At 47.2% G+C, this 18,407-nt stretch overlaps 1 protein-coding gene across 5 annotated transcripts in view; it reads right to left on the bottom strand.

Annotated features, from left to right (window-relative positions):
* Window positions 1–811: 811 nt before the first annotated feature.
* Window positions 812–18,407, bottom strand: part of Usp7 (Ubiquitin-specific protease 7) — a 53,489-nt gene continuing 35,893 nt past the window's right edge. For 3 of the 5 annotated variants that reach the window (XM_077634019.1, XM_077634018.1, XM_077634022.1), the window contains 10 exons: window positions 18,330–18,397; window positions 16,628–16,736; window positions 14,676–14,753; window positions 14,273–14,376; window positions 12,787–12,955; window positions 11,586–11,633; window positions 11,266–11,337; window positions 9,491–9,587; window positions 7,413–7,548; window positions 812–3,869 (listed from right to left, as the gene is read on the bottom strand). In XM_077634019.1, coding sequence (XP_077490145.1) covers window positions 7,442–7,548; window positions 9,491–9,587; window positions 11,266–11,337; window positions 11,586–11,633; window positions 12,787–12,955; window positions 14,273–14,376; window positions 14,676–14,753; window positions 16,628–16,736; window positions 18,330–18,397 — 852 coding nt within the window. In that variant the 3' untranslated portion in view covers window positions 812–3,869; window positions 7,413–7,441. Of the gene's footprint in view, window positions 3,870–7,412; window positions 7,549–9,490; window positions 9,588–11,265; window positions 11,338–11,585; window positions 11,634–11,950; window positions 12,146–12,786; window positions 12,956–14,272; window positions 14,377–14,675; window positions 14,754–16,627; window positions 16,737–18,329; window positions 18,398–18,407 lie in introns of those variants that run through there. The other 2 variants (XM_077634020.1, XM_077634021.1) reach the window with 2 other exon arrangements.

Below are 18,407 nucleotides of genomic sequence, written 5' to 3'. Positions count from 1 at the left end.
ATAGGCGCCAAATCTATGAAAAATAACGAATTGTGAGATATTTTGGGGGAAATCGGAATTGAAATCGAGGAAACAAAGCGGCGAGGGTTGCCATAAATAAATTAGAAATTAATAATAAGACTACCAAAAATCATCACAAAAATCTTCCGGTTTCGATAACATACCTGTGAAGCAGCTCACACACCTGCTTAAGGGCATGCCTAGAGTCACTAAATGGCATGCCCTTTGACAGTTGCACTGGAGAGGACAGGAAGAGTAAACAGCAGCCCCGAGTGAAGGTCCTCCTCCTCTACATCACTCACCGGCACAAAAGTTTTTCAAAATGCCGAACGGAAGTGTTCTTAACAGCAAAAACCAGGAAATCGTTACTAGGTTTTGGCAGTTATGCAACAGTTATTGTCACAAAACCCATCAAGTGCATGCTGATTGGCAAAACTGCAGATAGCGTTGTCTTGTGCCATTGTCGGAAATAACCACTCAACAGAGGTAGAAAAAAGCTGGAGTTGTCTTCCACTGTAGCCTGGTGCTGCTGGAAATGTTGCTAGTTTATTTTGCTGCAAACTTACACAGGAAAGAGCAACATGAGTGCAGTAGACATTTTGTACAAAACTACGCAGTCAACAGCACGAGCCTTAATTGAGGGCCCAATTAGCTACTGGATGGAAAAAGGGGCAGGAATTAGATGCACTTGAATTTCATTTTTTTCTTGTCGCACATGAACTCAATTTGTTTTATGTGTACTTTATTATGTTTCACAATCCCAATTCTTTAGGCCTTCTGGCAAGCAAAAATAAAGGACGAGCACGAGAACTCTCTTTTCCTTGCAAGTTTTATTCTCAAAAAAACTGGTTCCACAACATTCACTAAATTAATATTACTGCCCGTTAAGGTTCCTCAAAGTCCATTGGCGCCATCTCAAACAGGCACGACGAGCCAAAATCGCTACTCACACACGCGCACACACACACAGACATACCATTCGCACACACTCTTCACATTGGCGCGTAAGCACGTTGCTCGCGCTTGCTGGTTTCTCGTAATCTGTACATGCATAAAAAAACAAAAAAAGACTCTAGAACAGCTGAGAATTCTGAGCCCTCCCCCTCCCCTGCGCTGGCTTCTCACGTCAACTCCTCCCACACAGGCAAAGAAAACTAAAGTGGCAATTGTACGAGCATGTGATGGAAAAATTGAATCGGCAATGCGCGACAAACCACCTCGGGGGCACACACACACAGCCCTAAGGCAACCGTTACCCCTTCTTCCCGCCTACAACACAAGGCAAACCAAAAAGACGAGTTCAAAACAAGGAGTTTAGTATAGTACACACAGACTACTGACACTGTAGCTGTAAGCAGTCTCAATACGCGGTATACACACCATGCTAAAACTATTGTTAGTCATCTGCTGTGCCCAACAAAGCGCCTCAAAGAGAACAATAGAAGACAAACAAGGTGGGGATGGCTTGCACTGCACGCACTCTCAAGTTTGGACAACAATAATCCACAGAATGCGGCAAAGAATAAAATTTACAGAACTGCCACCAAGTTGAGGCCCCTCATAAATGCCCCACCCAGCAAATCGTCTAGATGTCCTTCCAACACCTCTTTTACTGCACCAAACCATCTCGGGGGCTCTTTTATTGGGCAACGCACGTCACAATCGTCACTCACGATTATGGTAATGACCCAAAAGGCACCGGCAACTACAAAAGAAATCACACTGGGTAAAAAGCCTCAGATGCGTACAAGGGGCAATATACAAAAATGGCAAACTATATTTTCCTTTCCCAGAAATAAAGAGGGAGGGAAGGTAGGCGTAAGCTATGCAACATATTAAAAAAATGCAGGGTGTAAAAAACCTTGCAGTAAATGAAGCACAGGGGCCAAAATTACGCAACAACCAACCTAACCGTTTCCGCTTGCCTCGGAAAGCAACGACTTGGGAGTCGACTTCGGAGTCAGCTTCACGCCTTCGTTTTTGCACCATGCATGAGCAGGGACCAGTACTATAGCTTCGTTTTAAGGCGCTCAAAAAACACAACAGAACACGCCTTGACGCCACCACTGCTACAATGCAATTCACTGATAAACGGGCACTCCTCCCCACTATTTAAATGCGAGGTGAGAACAAGAAAACAGATACAAAGAGCACATGCACACAGCAGAATGACAACATCGAAAAGACTTCATTCGGCCCCTTTCCTGCGCCTTGCTGCCGCTACTCAAGGACGCTGCACTCTAGACTCACAGTGCCCGTGCTACGGCATGAATAAGACTCCTTGCGGGCTTCTTTCAAAGCAACAAAAGCTCGCAAAAAAAAAAAAATTGTAACACAATTAAGCCATGTGCCAGTAGCACTAATAATGAGCCACTGAAAGCTAGCGGCACTAACCGGGGACATGGATTGAAGAGAGACTCGTTGACTAAAAACGTTATCGCTGCTCATGCCGTGCCTGCAGTTCTAGGCTCGGCTGGTAAAACCCACTTCATTCTCGTTGTCTGCCTCCTACAGGCTCCTTGGGAAGTCTAGTGTAAGCACATGTGACAGTATTCAACATGGATGCACGATGCAAGGTGGAAAAAAATTTCAATAAGGAAGGGGGAGGGGGTGAATACGTCGAGAGGTAAACAAACATGATCACATGAAAAAAAAAAAAGTGGGCATTCAAAAACACTTGTTTTGGGCACAGAAGAATTTGAGATGTTAATAAGAATGAAATCCTCGCCTTAGCTTTGCTGACTTGGTGGCACAAGAAAAAATTGATGTAAAGGAAGGAACAAATGAATTCAACGCACTCGCTCAGAAAAAAAGAAATAGCTACAGGCCTAAGGCGAGAAAAATTCAGACTAAATTTTCTCCTTCTGCCTTCTTTTGAGAACTTTCGTGAAAAAAAAAAAATGAATACTTAGGATGCAGGCTTTCCAGCAACTACCCAAAAAATGGGCACTGCAGGAGGAGAAGCACAATTCAAACATTCAAGGCATGTCTGTGCAGGAAAGCCAGGTGGTAAGTGCCAACTGCAAAATAAAAAGGCGACGACAGCCGATTTAGGTAAACGGAAACCAGCGGGAACTAATAAGGTAATAAGAGCATCCGATCTGAAGAATCAGCAAAATGCCATCAAAATGAATGCATCCATAAGGCAAGACCACATTTTCGGCAAGCCATGCACAGCTTGTGAGTACAAGTGGTGAAAAGGAAGAAAAATGAATCAAGATAAAAATAAAGAAAAATATTAAAGCATAATAGGGCTTAAGGGGGAACTCAAAATTATGAAGCACTGCCAAAAACGACCCATAAAAACAAAGGCACATTGACAAGCCAAAGACAAGGAAATGAAAGGAAAGGTGTGTACGTGCATGTGTGTACATGTGTGTGTGTGTGTGTCTGCGTGTGTGTGTGGAGGGCAAGGTGAAAACGTGACTGCCAGCCAGGGGCACAGGAAGAAAGAATGGTGCGCCGTCATCTCAGCCGCCGAGAACGTCCTCTTCCGAGAAACCCCGCTTTCGAGAGCCCGGTATGCAACAACACTACATACGGCACGCGCGCGTGCCCCAGTTGTCGCTGTGGTCGTCTCGAGGGGGAGGAGGAAAAGGAGGAGAAGCCACGCGCACGAGCACGCCAGAGGAGGAGAGAATGCAGAAGCGAAGGGAGGGGGCGGGGCCACAGCCCGCTGGAGAGCGTTTCTCTTTTTCCTTTTTTCTTTTCCAGCCCCCCCAGAGACAGTAGAGTGCCGTTGCCACTCTGCCGCCGCTGCCGCCGCCACCGCTGCCGTCGTCGTTGCCAGATGCCGGGGGCCACCGGCCGTGTGATGGTGGTGGTGCAAGTGTCATCATCCGTGAGCACACCTGGCGTCTCCGCTGCAACTGCAGCAATGCAAAGGAGAGGAAACCCAGGGAGTTTAAGCATGCAGGGGCAAGAAAAAAAAATATTTGTGGGCATGTTCTGGATCCACTGCACACGTATGGAAATTGATCAAAACAATGACTTACAATAGCACAGTACGAGACTGGCAGTTAAACAAGCGGGATGTTTGACTGCAACGAGTGGTTTGAAGCAGTGGCCAGCGACGCTGATCTGTTTGTACCACTGCGGGATCAAAACCCATTCACAGTCATGAAGTGTTTTATTTACTGAGTCATCAGCCTGCCTGACTCTTGACGTCCCCTGCTACGCTGGCCCTCTCCAGTAGCGATGTTCATACTGTTGCAGCCTCCCAGCTTCTCCCGCGGTGATGGATTTTCATATTTGGCAGTTCATTGCAATTAGTCCTCGATGGTCACGTGACACTTCTGATGTCATCACTGTCCCCCAACCAATCAGCAAATTTCCTTATATCTGGCAGAGGGGTTTTGGTGTGATGACGGCTCTAATGCTATCGCAATAACACGAATAAGGTAACCTTCCTGCCCTAAGCAGCAATTTATGCAGAAAAAAAAACGATGTATGTGCCTGCAACATATGCTTCTATAGACACAGGTGAGTTTAGATAGACTGACTACTAGCTCCACAGGGTGGACGCAAAGGTGCTGCCATGAAGTGCAGCAGAAGATGGTGAGTATCTGGTGCACAGGCTCCTTTTAGTGAATTCCTACATTAAAAACTTCCTATCCTCCTCCAAGTAGTGACAGCAATCAGCTGTGCGGCTGTACCTCTTAAAACTTGCAGTGTTGGGCCCTGACTAGAGCTAGAGGCCCTGATGCAGCAGTTAAGGTAGCCACACTCTCCCAGCACAGCACACGTACCCCACCATCAGTGCAGCATGCAAGATGTGCCCACGACCCTGTTTGGTCACACGGAACAACACAACCCAATGCATTTACAGTAGAACACCGCTGTTACGTTCCTCGCTGCTGCGTTTTCCCGGCTGCTACGTCGTTTTCATCCGGTCCCGGCATAGCTTCCATAGGATCCAATGTATAAGGAACCCCGCTGTTACGTAGTAGCTGTGAAAACGTTCCCGCATGATAGGTCGCAACTTAGCACCCTGAACCCGCCTGGGCTAAAGTAGGCAACGCGCTCCAACCGCCATTTTGACTTTTGATGAGTTTTGGCAGTGCTTGGCTATGGAACTGGCTGCAAGAAGCCGCACGACAGTTCGAGAGGCTGCCACTAGGTGGCCATTCGTGAAAAATGCTCTATCATCACTCTGATTACGGTCGTCGCATGGTTGTTAAACGGGTCGACTCCTCTTCTATTGTGCTATCATCATTGTGCATTAAGCCTCGTAAACGTCGAACTTGTGCTTAGATGGCGTCGCGCAAGCGGAAGGCGCTTTCCCTTGAGGAGAAGCTGGACGCATTAAACGCAGTCGACAGGCAGCTAGCGCGGAAGAGAGTCGACATTGCCAAGGACCTTGGTCTCCCACCCTCGACGCTTAACAGCGTTGTCTCGAAGCGTGCCGAGATAGAGGGGAATGCCGCGCTCTTTGGCCCGAAAGCAAAGCAGGCTCGTGGCGCTAAGTATGGAAACCTCGACGAGGCTCTTCTTACCTGGTTCAAGCAAGCTCGTGCTGCCGGTGTCAACTTTGACGGCAGCATTTTTCGCGAAAAGGCGATGGACATAGCCGACAAACTGGGCATCACCAACTTTGCGGCGTCCAATGGCTGAATCGACCATTTCCAGAAGAGGCATGGCATTTCTTATAAGACGGTAAGCGGAGAAGCAGGGAGTGTCAACATGGAAGCAGTGGATAGGAAGGCCACCCTATCTGGAATAATTAAGGGGTATGAGCCTCGTGACATTTACACTGCCGACGAAACGGGCCTCTTCTTTCGGGTGCCGCCATTTAAGTCATTAAGCCTGAAGGGCGAAGCATGCCACGGAGGCAAATGTAGCAAAGAACGACTACCCGTGCTCCTTCGCTGCAACATGGATGGCTCAGACAAGCTCAAGCCATGGGTAATTGGCAAATATCGAAACCCACGGTGCTTGAAAAACACTCGCCTGTTGCCATGTCACTATAGAAGCAACAGTCGTGCATGGATGACGGGTTCTTTGTTTGAAGAATTTCTTCGGTACACTGACAACAAGATGGGTGCCCAGTGCAGGAGAGTGCTATCCTATTTCTGGACAATTGTGCTGCCCACCCGAGAGACCCGCCGTTTCTTCGGAACGTAAAGCTTGTGTTTTTACCACCAAATACAACAAGCCATTTGCAGCCGTTGGATGCCGGCGTCATAAAGAACTTCTTACAGAAAGTGCATTGTCAAGCAATGGCTCGCACATATCGATCGCGGACAGCAGCCTGCGACCATTTCGGTGCTTGACGCTATGCACTATGTCGCTTCAGCGTGGACTGCAGTGACTGTGTCAACTGCGCAGCTCTGCTTCGTGCGGTGTGGCTTTCGCAAGGACAGCGAGATGTAAGCTGCCACGGAAGCTGAAGAGTTGCCAACTGCCTCTTGTGAAGAAGACCTAGCTGAGGCAATGAGCTGAGGCAATGAGGCACCGCTGAGTGCCATGGGAGTCACACACGATGACTACGTTGCCGTGTATGCTGCCGTCGTGACGTCACAGTATCGCCGAGATCGTTGAGAACTCCGTCACGAGTGAAACCGCGGACTGCGATGACGACGAGGAGCACGAGCCGCATGATGACGGGGAGTTGCCAAATCCTAGCTTTGGAGAAGCCTTCGCAGCTCTGGACCTCCTCCGCAGGTACGTCGCACCTCACAGCGAAGCTGACAGCAATGCGGCCTTCCAGGCTATTGAGAAACGTGTGGCGATTTCTAGCGGGCGAAAGAAACGGCAAGCCACCATTCTGGACATTTAAGTCCTAAGCGCACTCTGTGAAAAAAAATTCTCTAAAGTTAAAACTGCACTTTTTTCATTCACTTTTGGAGCTTTCGTCACTGTTGCATTTTCCCGGCTGTTACGTTTTTTCTCCCGGTCCGGTGAAAAACGTATGAACGGGGTTCCGCTGTACAGTGTGCTTTTGAACACACTTTTCCCTTACGTACTGAAACTTCGGGGCCAATCACGATTTAGACGTGTTAGTGAGCACGGCGTGTTGTCACCTACAGGCATTTCTTGCGCAGACTTTACCAATGCTTGCAGACCCGCTGCCTTATTTTGACAGGCCAGCAGTGAAACCTTCAGCTCCTACCCAGCAGCACAGTCACTGTAGCTAACAAAAACCCTGTACAGAGCAACAACGTAGCTTCTTTCCTCTATACTTAGTAGAAGACAGTACCACAACAGTCCCCTAGCTGGACCAAATGTGCAGACAATGGCGATGTTTCACTTCATATCCAAACTAGGCCGCAACTTCTGGCAAATAACTAAAACAGATTACATGCCACAATGTCGTCCCTCTACAAGACTTGCACGCAACTAAAATCTTTCAACGCTCCAGCTGCCAAGACACAGAGGCACGAGCGGAAGAGTCTGGCTGCGGCCTCACCTACCTCCTGGGTGAGAGGGGGGCCCGTGCCGGTCAGTTGTGGATCTTGATGGCCTTCTCGAGGTAGTTGTAGCGAGACCGCTTCGGTGCCTTGTTGACATGCTCTATGCCCAGCCAGGGCCGTGGGTGCATCGCCGCGCCTGCATGAACGGGGTGAGATTGCACGTCAGGCTACACTTCAGGCAAAGCAGGTTACACCAAAGGTAAAACCTGAGCAGCTGCAGGTGAAAAGTGAAGGAAAGGATAGAGTAGTAGGGAATAGCAAGAAGAAGAAAAAAGGTAAGCCTGCAGAAAAACTTCGTCAATTCGAAAATCCGAATAATGCAGACTGCCAGCCAAGTCTGTAGCATCCAACTCTAATTCGGATACTATACCAGTTCGAAGTTTTTCAACAAACAGAATTACTATGGTGCCAATGGTTTTTTACAGCTTTTTGGGGCTGGTTCAATAATTTGACCTTCCGTTAACTTGGACGTTTTCCCGGTCGCTAAAAGTCCGGTTTAGCAAGGTTTCACTATCTCCACAGGATGCGCAACCGCACGCGCGCACGCACGCACGCACGCGCGCATGCACGCACACACGCACACACACACACTCAAATATGCATCAACTACACATATTTCCTGCACGTGTGACGCCTGTTAATTCAATCAGCACTGAAGGGCATGTGTAAGGGCCTATTAAATTTGCATTCATGTTAAAATGCAAAGGCTGAGCCTTATATACAGATGCGTAAATCCAGCATGCAAGTGATATGAAAAGAAGCTTGAATGACAGCAGAGAACATAACAAACACACAAAACAATTATCATGACTTGCCCAGCACACAATCAATGCACCTATTCAGTCTATCATGCAGTGGACATGGTCTATCATTGGTACCTTGCTACTGAGGCAATCCAGCACTACCAAAATTAGAAAAAAAGATGCTTCCAACAAGCGTCGTGCTTTGAGGGAACTTGTCCTGCGATTATGTCTGTCACTATAAGACAGGGGACACAAACGGACGAATTCGACTAACATGCCTAGCACACTACAGGCACTACAGCCTACAGAACCCATCTGCAGTTGGTAGGAGCAAGAAATCCAGCTCAGTGCCATCTAGCACGACACGAGTTGGTCACTTCACATCCAATGGCTAAACGTGTTTCACTTCCTGCAATCGCAGAGCTCCATGGTTCAACTTTCAATGTTTTGGACCTCTCATTTACAGACTGCCCACAAGACACTACTCCTATCTATAATTTCAAATGAGACTTGGACAGACCCCACATTAAGTTTTGCTAACGGTTTTTCCCAACAATTTAGTTCGTGTTCGCAATCTTTTTAGCTTCGAGGAACCTCGCAGCTTTCACAAGGTTCTCAGAAAGCCCATGCAGACTCGCTTCCGTCTGTTCCTACACAGATGCAAGAACATGCATGCACGCACACAGCCCTTAAAAAAAGAAAAATACCAAATACAATTAATAATGGCTGGCTGTAGAGCGAAGTGGTCTGCTACAAACTATTGTACAATTAGCTGCAAAATAAACTGAGTAAAGGAAAGGTAGAGGCTGCAGCATGTATGAATTTAGGGTCTTGGGGAGCCCAAAAACCATTGCAAGGAAATTGCGGGAGTTCTGTGGAACACAATACGAGAGCCACCGGCTCAGCCGAATGCTCAGTTGAAAAAATAACAGCCGATTTGCACAGTTTAATTAAATGCGAAGCAGATGCAGTAGCACTGCTTGAGGGAGCGTGAGCGACACAAGTCCGCTCCGTCCAAAGTCCCCAGCGAGAATGCCACACCATCTGCGGAACGCACGCTACACTGCTGCAGCTGCAATATAGCCGGCTCTCTCATTGGCTGCAGCTGTGAGACTGTGCCGCCTCCTCATTGGCTAAACCGCGTGACGCACGTGCCGCCACCTGCTGATCTCTCACGCTGTAAGATCGCAGCATGGCTTCGGACAGACCCCTGTGAAATCAGTGACTGAGCATTAGTGCTAGCGCACTGAAAATACGGAATAAAAACCCTGCCTTTGAGCAATTCACATGTGTAAAGAGTGCCGCATGCTTCCCCTCGCATAACCCCAGACTCACCTTGAGGTGCCTGAGCCATGAAGTCTGGCAGGTTCACCACATACTCGTTGTCTTCTATGAACTGTGCCCTGCCCATCACCACGATGGCGAACTTGTACTGCACAGAGGGGGGAGAGGTAGCGCAGCGAAGGGCATCTGATTGGTGAAAAGGTACCAGTAACCTCGGAGGCATTAAGAGTGCTATCAACAACACAGGAAACCGCCCACCAGTAGTATCTGGTCCCATGCTACAAGGACGTTTCCAATGGAGGTTCAGTTACCGTTAGTTTAACTGAGCGTCATTTGGCAGCATTACACGGCAGTAGCAACTGCTGACGAGATTCAACGGCAGTTCAGTTCGAATAAGGTCGGGTGGGTCTCAGCAGAACGGGTCAATGGACAAGATGGCGGTTGATGGCACTTCCTACTGCCTAATGTACTCAAATCTAAGCAAGGTTCTTGTCCTGGCTAGTACAAGTTCCAATCTACAGCTTTCATTAATGCAGTGAGTGTAACCATGCAAACAACACACGAAGTGGCATCAGAAAAACAGAGACTAAACAGCAAAGCCAAGCATTTACTCCTGGATTGCCTGGGCTCTGTGTGATGTTTACCTGCGGTGTGCACGAAACACGTACTCACTTAGGTTAGAATTTAACAAAAAGTACAGAACTAATGTTTAAAGGTACAACACCGAAATGCAAGCGTCTTTATTTTTAATTTGCCCGCACAAGGTGTGATCACTTTTCCCAGAGGTTGAACTGTTTCGCGGAACATGCCATGTAAATGCAGCTGAATGCAGTTTGGCCGTTAACGTTAAATTTCAACAAGAAAGCTGAACTGCTGTTCAACTACACGGCTACTCCAAAGAGCCCATTAACAGGGGCATCACTTCTCTCCTCAAAATTCTCCCACCTCAAAAACTGCAAGCTCGGCAACCACTGGTGAATTTCCAGACACCACAAATTGTGCAGAATGCCCATTTCTTGCAGCTACACAGAGAAGGGGGTCACCATGACTGGTCCAAGCCACCATTTGATTCCTCCTTCCTTGCCTCACAAAATGGCAATGCCTACACCCAGGCACCCGGGCTGTTACGAGATGTCGCCACGTGGATCACTCAAGACACTGTTGCCAGTCTTCTAACAGACTTCCAGCCCTTTATTTGCTGAAGTTGCGTGTCACAACCCTGTGGGCTTCCATGAATCAATCTCCGTTCAGTCTGACCACTAGCCCAATCTGGCCCCAGCAAAACTTTCGCTCACATTTCCCCAATGATGGTTTAAATACTGGAAGTGTTTAAAAGCACCCTCGCATATCCCTCCTTTCCCAGAATCGCAACAGTGTATAGGCTGTGAATTGACATGAATGTTGACGTACATTAATCAAGGCGCTGAATATTTCTTCAAATCACGAGTTCCGAGGCTACTCAGCTCGACGTCACATCTCAGAGTTGAAAACATTCTCTCATTTTTCTCTGAGCTTGGAAACCTGAACGCAGAGCACACGAAAATGGGATCACCTGTGTTTTGTGCTCCGAGTGACGAGACGAGTGACTCTCGTGCCCCCAACATGAGAATGAAAAAAGCTCTATAGCTGCCCGCAGGCAGAGTATGCACATGTGCAGAGGCGGCGCCCCCTTGCTCAAGCTTGACCGCGAACCTAAATAAGCGGGAGCCACTGCAGTCTGCTCATGCGGTCGCAATACCTAGTCGGCGATTCATGCAGCCAACACAGGGCCGGTCAAAACGGACACGGGAGATTGGGAAAGGGTAAGTGCCGCGTGCCAAGCTCACCTTTTCGAACTCTTTGTCAGGCACGTCCAGCTTCTTCTGGATCCTGTCCTTGACTTTTGTGAAGGGTTCTCCCTGCGCGTGAAAACAAACCAAACAAAAAAAAAACAAAAACACCCAAGGTTGATGACAAGACACAGCACCACGGGATTCCCTCTTCCCATAAGCTACACGATACACATTCATTGGTTTGCAAGCTTGACCAATTTGATGCGGGGAAAAAAAAAGGTGGAGCATGGAAGTTGCGGAAGGTCAGCCAGCCAAAAAATTTCATGCCGCTCAACTCCGCACAGAAGGAAAAAAAAAAGAAAAGTTGCACTCACATGCTTAACCTTGAGCATGAAGGGGACGCCAAATGTTGAAAAGATCTCCTGCAAGAAGACAAAATTTGGACACATGAGAACAAGATGTTGCTGCAAGCTAATACCAAAAGCTATGTGTAAGCCTGAAGAATGCAGCCATGTACGAAGCCAAGTACTAAGGAAATTCTTCAAGGACGTGCAGTGTTTGACACTTTAGGCTGAGCAAACATTGCATATTCCCCTTCAACATTTAATGAGCACTGTCCTAGATTATATGCACCACCCAACTGTCCTGCCAATTTGCCTTGCGTAGTCTCCCAGATAAACCCAACCGGACATAAGGACTCCCGGAGGTATTCTAAAGGTCTTGCACTTAACAAGGGCCCCTAGGTGGAGAAAAGGACACACTTCCGTGCACGGCGCCTGCACATTGACAGACCGCCGGCAGGTATAAATCGTTTTTGAAAGAGCGTTATCACACTTGAGGTCATTCAAAAGAAGCAGTGCTTGATATTTACTTGATTACAAGTAATAATGTCGTTGTCGGGTGTATCGGTTTGATACTCTCGACTCCGCTGAACCTGCGTCGGAGAAAGCAGAACAAGACACACCCCGGAGGGACGGCTGACATTTTACCTGCTGCAGCTGTCGCTTCGTACGCGTTATCCTACAGCGTAGTCTAGAGGTACGGCTTTCCCCGGAGCTCAGTTCGCACAAAGACTCTCTCCAACCTACTAGCGTTTCTCGAGTTGGAGAAAACTTAAATTTAAACGGACTTTTTGCCCTCGCCAAAAAGAAGAGAAAAAGTGGGCAAAGAAAATAAAACAACAGAAAATAAATAGTAAGCTTATGCACTTATTGATGTGAACGAACTTGCGAGAAAAACATGACAAACCACGAGAAGGCTGGAAAAATTTCTCACATTATGCTTGCGCTGCTCTCAAATACACATAGGTGGGGAAATCGAAATAATGAACAGTGACACCGCACGAAAACGACCATAGCAAAGAGTCTGATTTTAGCTACAACAAAACCCGCATATGAGCTCAGCGGCAATAAAAAGCAAACAATACAGCTTAAAGCTACCGGCAAGAGCATCACTGGCATGACTTCGAAGACTGTTTGGCAAGCACCGCAATTTTGGTAAAATGAATTCTCCCCTAAATTTAGGCTCCAGATATCAAGATCTCCAGAAAAAAAAAAGGGAAGGGAGAAGACCGACCTTCTGGAAGTGGGCGCAGGGGATGAGGATCTCGTTGTCGGCCACGATGAGGTCCTCCCGAGGGATCTCCTCGATACGGTACGTCTTGGAGTTTGCCTGGTTCAGGTTGTCCAGCGGCACGTCCTCCCGCTGGATCGAGAAGATCTTGTAGCTGATCACCTCCATCAACCTGTACAACACGAGGGGACGGGCATGCAATGAGCACGCGGCTCGCTGTATTGCACTGCAACATCACCACCTGTTATCTACATCTATTTCTTTTTCCCTTCTTAACCCCCCCAATGTGAAGTACCAGGCTAGAGAAGTGTTCCTCCAGCCAACATCTGCACGAATACAGTACATGCTGGCCCTAGTGACTAGAAATTTTTTTTCACGGTGCTGCATTACTCGTCACCTCGGCGCACTGAATTTGGAGGGTACCATATTATTCCCGTAACGGAAGCATTTTTTCTCCGAAAATATCTGCGAATTTGAAGGTGCAGCCGTAAGTCAAGTAAATATTACAAGGCTGCTGCTGCCAGACGTTGCCCGCCCAACAATCACATTTCTGGTTCCTTGTACATGTGGCTACGTGAACATCGTTATCATAAGTAATAAATTAAAACTTCTGCACATTAAGCAGAGCTTTGCCCATGTGTACAGGTCCTGAGAACAGCCCCAACCGATGCTTTGGAAGGCTGCCACCTTAAGCAAATCCCCTGCAAATGTTGCAGGGGAATGTTGGTAAATGTTGGTGGTCACTGTTCTGGCAACATTGGGCTGTGGCAGCAATGTACCTCATGATGACTATCATCGTACCTTCCAGAAGGAATGCAATGCTTGAAAAACTCTTCCAGTGATTCAGCCGGGCCCTTCTTGAAGGGTGAAAATCAGTACTACAGCCAAACCCCGCTATAACAAATGCTGCGACAAGTATTTCCGACCACATTGGCAGACCATGCAAGGCAATGCAATTATTTACCCCCACAATGAACAATCTCAGGAGTGAGGTTCTGCTTCAATGAAATTTTTCCATGTAAGAAGCCGAATATCTATTTAGGTTTCCCCCAAAACGGCTGCGGAAGACTGTTTATAGCGCAGCTGACATCCCCTGAGCAATCCTAATTAATGTGCAGTGTGCGCATAAGGATGCGATGTGGTGCATTACTTGCGACGGTTTACTGTGGTCATAGGTTATGGGAGTAAATACGGCAGTGCGCTTTTGTCTCCACTAATATTCGATTTTAACACAAATATTCGATTTTAATGCAAGGGGTGACTTTTCATTTCTATTTTCGATTAAAAAAAATATTAGATTCAAGTCAGTACGGTAAATGCCTCTAACGCGTTTGCAGTTTGTGGTGTTGTTGCCAGCATTTGACCCCTGAGGGTGCAAATCAGATTGCAGTGTGGTTGCCTGCATTTGACCCCTGAGGGTGCAAATCGGTTTGCAGTGTGGATGCCTGCGTTGCAATCCACTCAAGCTACCGACGTGCGCACAGCCTACCTGAGCTTCCCAGAGCCGTCTTCGGAGAGGTCCACCTGCTTGCGGGCCTCTTCAAGGAGGTCGCTCACACAGCCGTTCTTGTTCGGGTAGAGAACCAGCTCCTTCTGCGAGGCCGTCCAAATCCAATGCAGACCATTCGCAGAGCCAACACACCATTTCAAGGAGGAATCTGCTGGTCAGCGGACAATGCAACCCCCAAAAAAGCTTGTGCGAGCGTCCATTTTGGAAAAGGTGTTGCTGAAACTTGCCATGCCTCACACTGCACTGAGCCAGCATTTCATTAGAAAAACCACCACAGGTAAACAAAAAAAAAGATGCAGACGGGCACTGTGACAGATATGGTGCAGCAGGAAAGTCTAAAAAAAAAAGAACCAGAAAAGAAAGACCACATCGACACACTCACCTCTTCCTTGAACTTGTTGTTGACCCAAATACACTTGAACTGTTTTTTGCTCTCCAGTTCGTTTATTCGTATGCTCAACTGTGGAAGAAACATGCCAAAAAACGAAAGTGAGTCTTGATCAGCCCAAAAGAAAAACATTTTCCTCGGTCATAACTAGGAAAGAGCACGTGGCCCACCTAAAATCTTGGATTTCGGCAAGCTTAAAGCATTGTGGCAAGTTAACGTCCTTACCCAAAAAGCAGCGTTGCAGAAGGTTCCTTTGTGCAATTTTATATGTTTCTTGAATTAAAAGACAAGCGCTTTTCCTTATATACTGTATTCACTCTACCAACATGCCCTCGATTGTAAGGTGCACTCGTCTTTTAAGGTCAGAAAAAAAAAGTGCATCTTCATCAGACGCTCATTAGATTTTATGCTCCGATAAAGAAATTAGATTAGTTTTAAGGGGGTTTAGCATCCCAAAGCGACTCAGGCTATGAGAGACACCATAGTGAAGGGCTCCGGAAATTTCGGCCACCTGGGGTTCTCTAGTGTGCACCGACATCGCAGAGTACATGGGCCTCTAGAATTTCGATAAAGAAATGAATCTTCTCACTTGGAACAAACAGCCTTTACTGCAGCGACTCTAATGTCAGGAACGAAACCACCCGATTGCCTCATTCGCCTTTCTGGCAAAGATACCTGTTCACATTCAAACTGAAAATTTGCTCCTTTCCAAAAAATTCACAATTAAGCACCTGCGGGCACAAAGATAAGTCTCAGGAACACCAAACACACGTGAGACTGTCTGATTTCTACATGCCTCTGTACACAAGATCACCTTCTTTTCAAGCGTTAGCTTTTCTCAGCTCATTCCTTCACGTCATAGTGGGCACCTGCAGTGCAGGCCTCAGCAGTGCGCCAAAATGCTGTGCTCGATAACATCATGGTGGCTTTTCGGCGGCGCAGAAGGCACTATCTTGGATTGAGGTGGATTTACTCTGCAGTTGGATTGGCTTGACATCTTGGTACCTAATTTTTACCAGTAGAGGTTCCTGCGATCTCTGCCACTTCGACGTGGCAGTCGGATTGTCATCGCCGTCAACTTGCTTTTGTTGCCGCGGGCAGTTATCGCTTGTCTCATACGTTGGAAATTGATAAATTGATTTTTGGAGAAAGGAATTGGCGTAGTATCTGTCTCACTTCTTGGCTGACACCTGAACCGCGGCGCCGTTGTAAGGAAAAGGATAAAAAACGGAGTGATAGAAGAAAGAGGTGCTGTGGTGGAGGGCTCTATAATTTCGACCACCTGCCTTTGCGTTTCGAGTTTTGCCTTTGCGATTCGCCTCCATCAAAACGCGGCCGCCACGGTTGGGTTCGAACACAGATACTCCCGATAAGTAGCCGAGCGCCCGAACCACTGAGCCACTGCGGCGGGTAAAGTTCGCCATTCGCCGTTTCGTCACTTGGGTTTCTCCGACCACGTCGAAAGAGTGGCACTGCGTCTTCACGAAGTTATATCCTTTCGCCGTTTTGTGATTGCGTCCGGCGGTTCCACCGCTTTAAACGAAAAGTGTGTTTGCGTGTATTTGACAAGTGATGTGGTGCACACTCGAGTTGTGGACAACATGGCCCCGCCGGGTCCATGAAAGAAGCGTGGGAAGTATTCCAACTAAATGCGGTGACCTTGCTGTCTAGCGCGTACAGTGAAAACACAACTTTGGCGCAAATACAGGTGCAACTTGTCGCCAGCAAGAGAAAGTTGACGAAAGGTAAAATCAGCGATTTTTTCCAGGCCGATTTCATCTCAATAAAGTGATTTTTTTTCGTACACCACGAATTTTTCGGACTGTTCGATTATTCGGACCATTTTGCGGGTCTTTTCGAATCGAAAAATCGGGTCGGCGACTGTATAGTAAGAGACCAAGTTTTTGCACGAGATTCAAGGTGACCAAGAGGCCTGCGCCACTCACCTGCTGGTAATATATTTTCTTGGGTTGCCTTGGCTTGAAGAACACTAGCAGGTCCTTGAGCGTTCCCTCGTATGTACACCTCAGTGGGTTACCGGGACCTTCGCGGTAACTGTCCGCCCGAACACCGAGAATGGGAAAGAAGCAGGGTAAGGAGGTGTAGGCATTCCCTACTGAAATTATCACAGTCGAACCTCGGTATAACAGTCATACCTGTAGCTGAAAAATTCATTAAAAAGCGAATTTCGTTAAGCCGAGGTTCTCATTCTTTGGCAGTCCAAATTAAGGTACAGGATTTGAAGACACTTCTGTTTAGATGGCACCAAGTAAATAAAAGTAGTACCTCAATGGTACGATCACGGTTTAACCAAATTTCGTGAGGATATGCATTTTAAACATATCCCGGCCAGAGTGCATTATATACCATGCATTACGGTTCGGGATGATGAAAATTTCTCAAGCTGCAGTGGATGATACAAACATGCGAAGCACCAGAACCACCAGGCAGCGGACTGGTTGAAAATAATACAGCCCCAGAAAAAAAAACACATATCGAACCCCCAGCACCATGCGGTACCTGCGCTGATGGTGCCTGCGCTGATGGTGCCTGCGCTGATGGCAGGCTTCACTGCGCTACACAAGTGGCTGGTGGTGGAGCGTGCCGAACACCGATTTCATATGTACACGACAGATAGCACAGTGCATGTTCTGCTTTACAGATTGAAGCCTGCTGGCAAACATTTGTGCATAAAAGGGTGCATACAAATCGCAGTCAGTCTCGGCTAAAGTTCTCACTTTCACCTGGTTCTCAAGGCGGCTCCTGATTCGCGCGTTGCAATGCGCAAGAACTTCGTTTGCAGAGGTTGGGAACCGAAAAAAATTCATTACTTCGTAAATTTTGTTAAATCGAGGTTCATCATACTGAGGTTCGACCGTACATCCAAACTCCCTTTTACAGCCAGTCGTGGCGAACATGGAACAGAAATACTTTTATCGTAAAGTTATAACAGGACAACCTTAACATAACCAAGCAGATCATGCTAATTCCTTGAAAGTCTGAAATAAACTCTGTATCGCTTCAATTCCTTATACACTCCATTTTATTGGCTAGGCAAAGGAGCTAAGCTGAGACACCTGAGCACTTGGCAAAAAATGTTCGCAAAGGTGCAAATTTTAGCCACCAAGCCTGATCTTTACTCATCATGGGATATTGTATCTAAATTGCCAATGACAAGTCACACTCGTCCTGCCCGATGTTACACTGCCAAAGACAGTGTTAGTCAGCAATTGCATCTTTCAACACCAGAGGTCGGTAGTTGTCCATGAAAAGCGTTTCACACCTTTAGCGTGGGCTGAGAACAGTCACTTTTGCCAAAAACACTAAAAATTGATTTTCGTACATTTTTGGGGAATTAAGGTGGCAGTTAAAGGGTTCAACTGCATTTCTACAGGTAAGTAAGTGCAACATCCACACAAGATTAAACATGAACAAAGTTTCAAAGGAGGCCCACCTCGCTAATCCAACGCCAAAATGCACAACAGATGTTTATTTTCTTTCCGGCTCATTTTCTGGCGAACTTGCCAGCTAAAGCTGCAGTTTGCATTAAGGTCTCTGACATGCCTTTGCATACACAAAGGAAAATGCCACAAACTCAACAATAAAATAGCCATGCAAGAGGAACGAAAGAAGACAGAGCACACTCACCTCTGAACTTTGAAAAATTGTAATAAATAAGGGTCTGTGCCTAACCGCTGTGCCACGGCCCGCGCAATCTGCGAATAG

Source organism: Amblyomma americanum, chromosome 8, assembly GCF_052857255.1.
Source record: "Amblyomma americanum isolate KBUSLIRL-KWMA chromosome 8, ASM5285725v1, whole genome shotgun sequence".
In the NCBI taxonomy this organism is placed as follows: Eukaryota; Metazoa; Arthropoda; class Arachnida; order Ixodida; family Ixodidae; genus Amblyomma; species Amblyomma americanum.
This window is presented reverse-complemented; position numbering and strand designations above follow the sequence as displayed.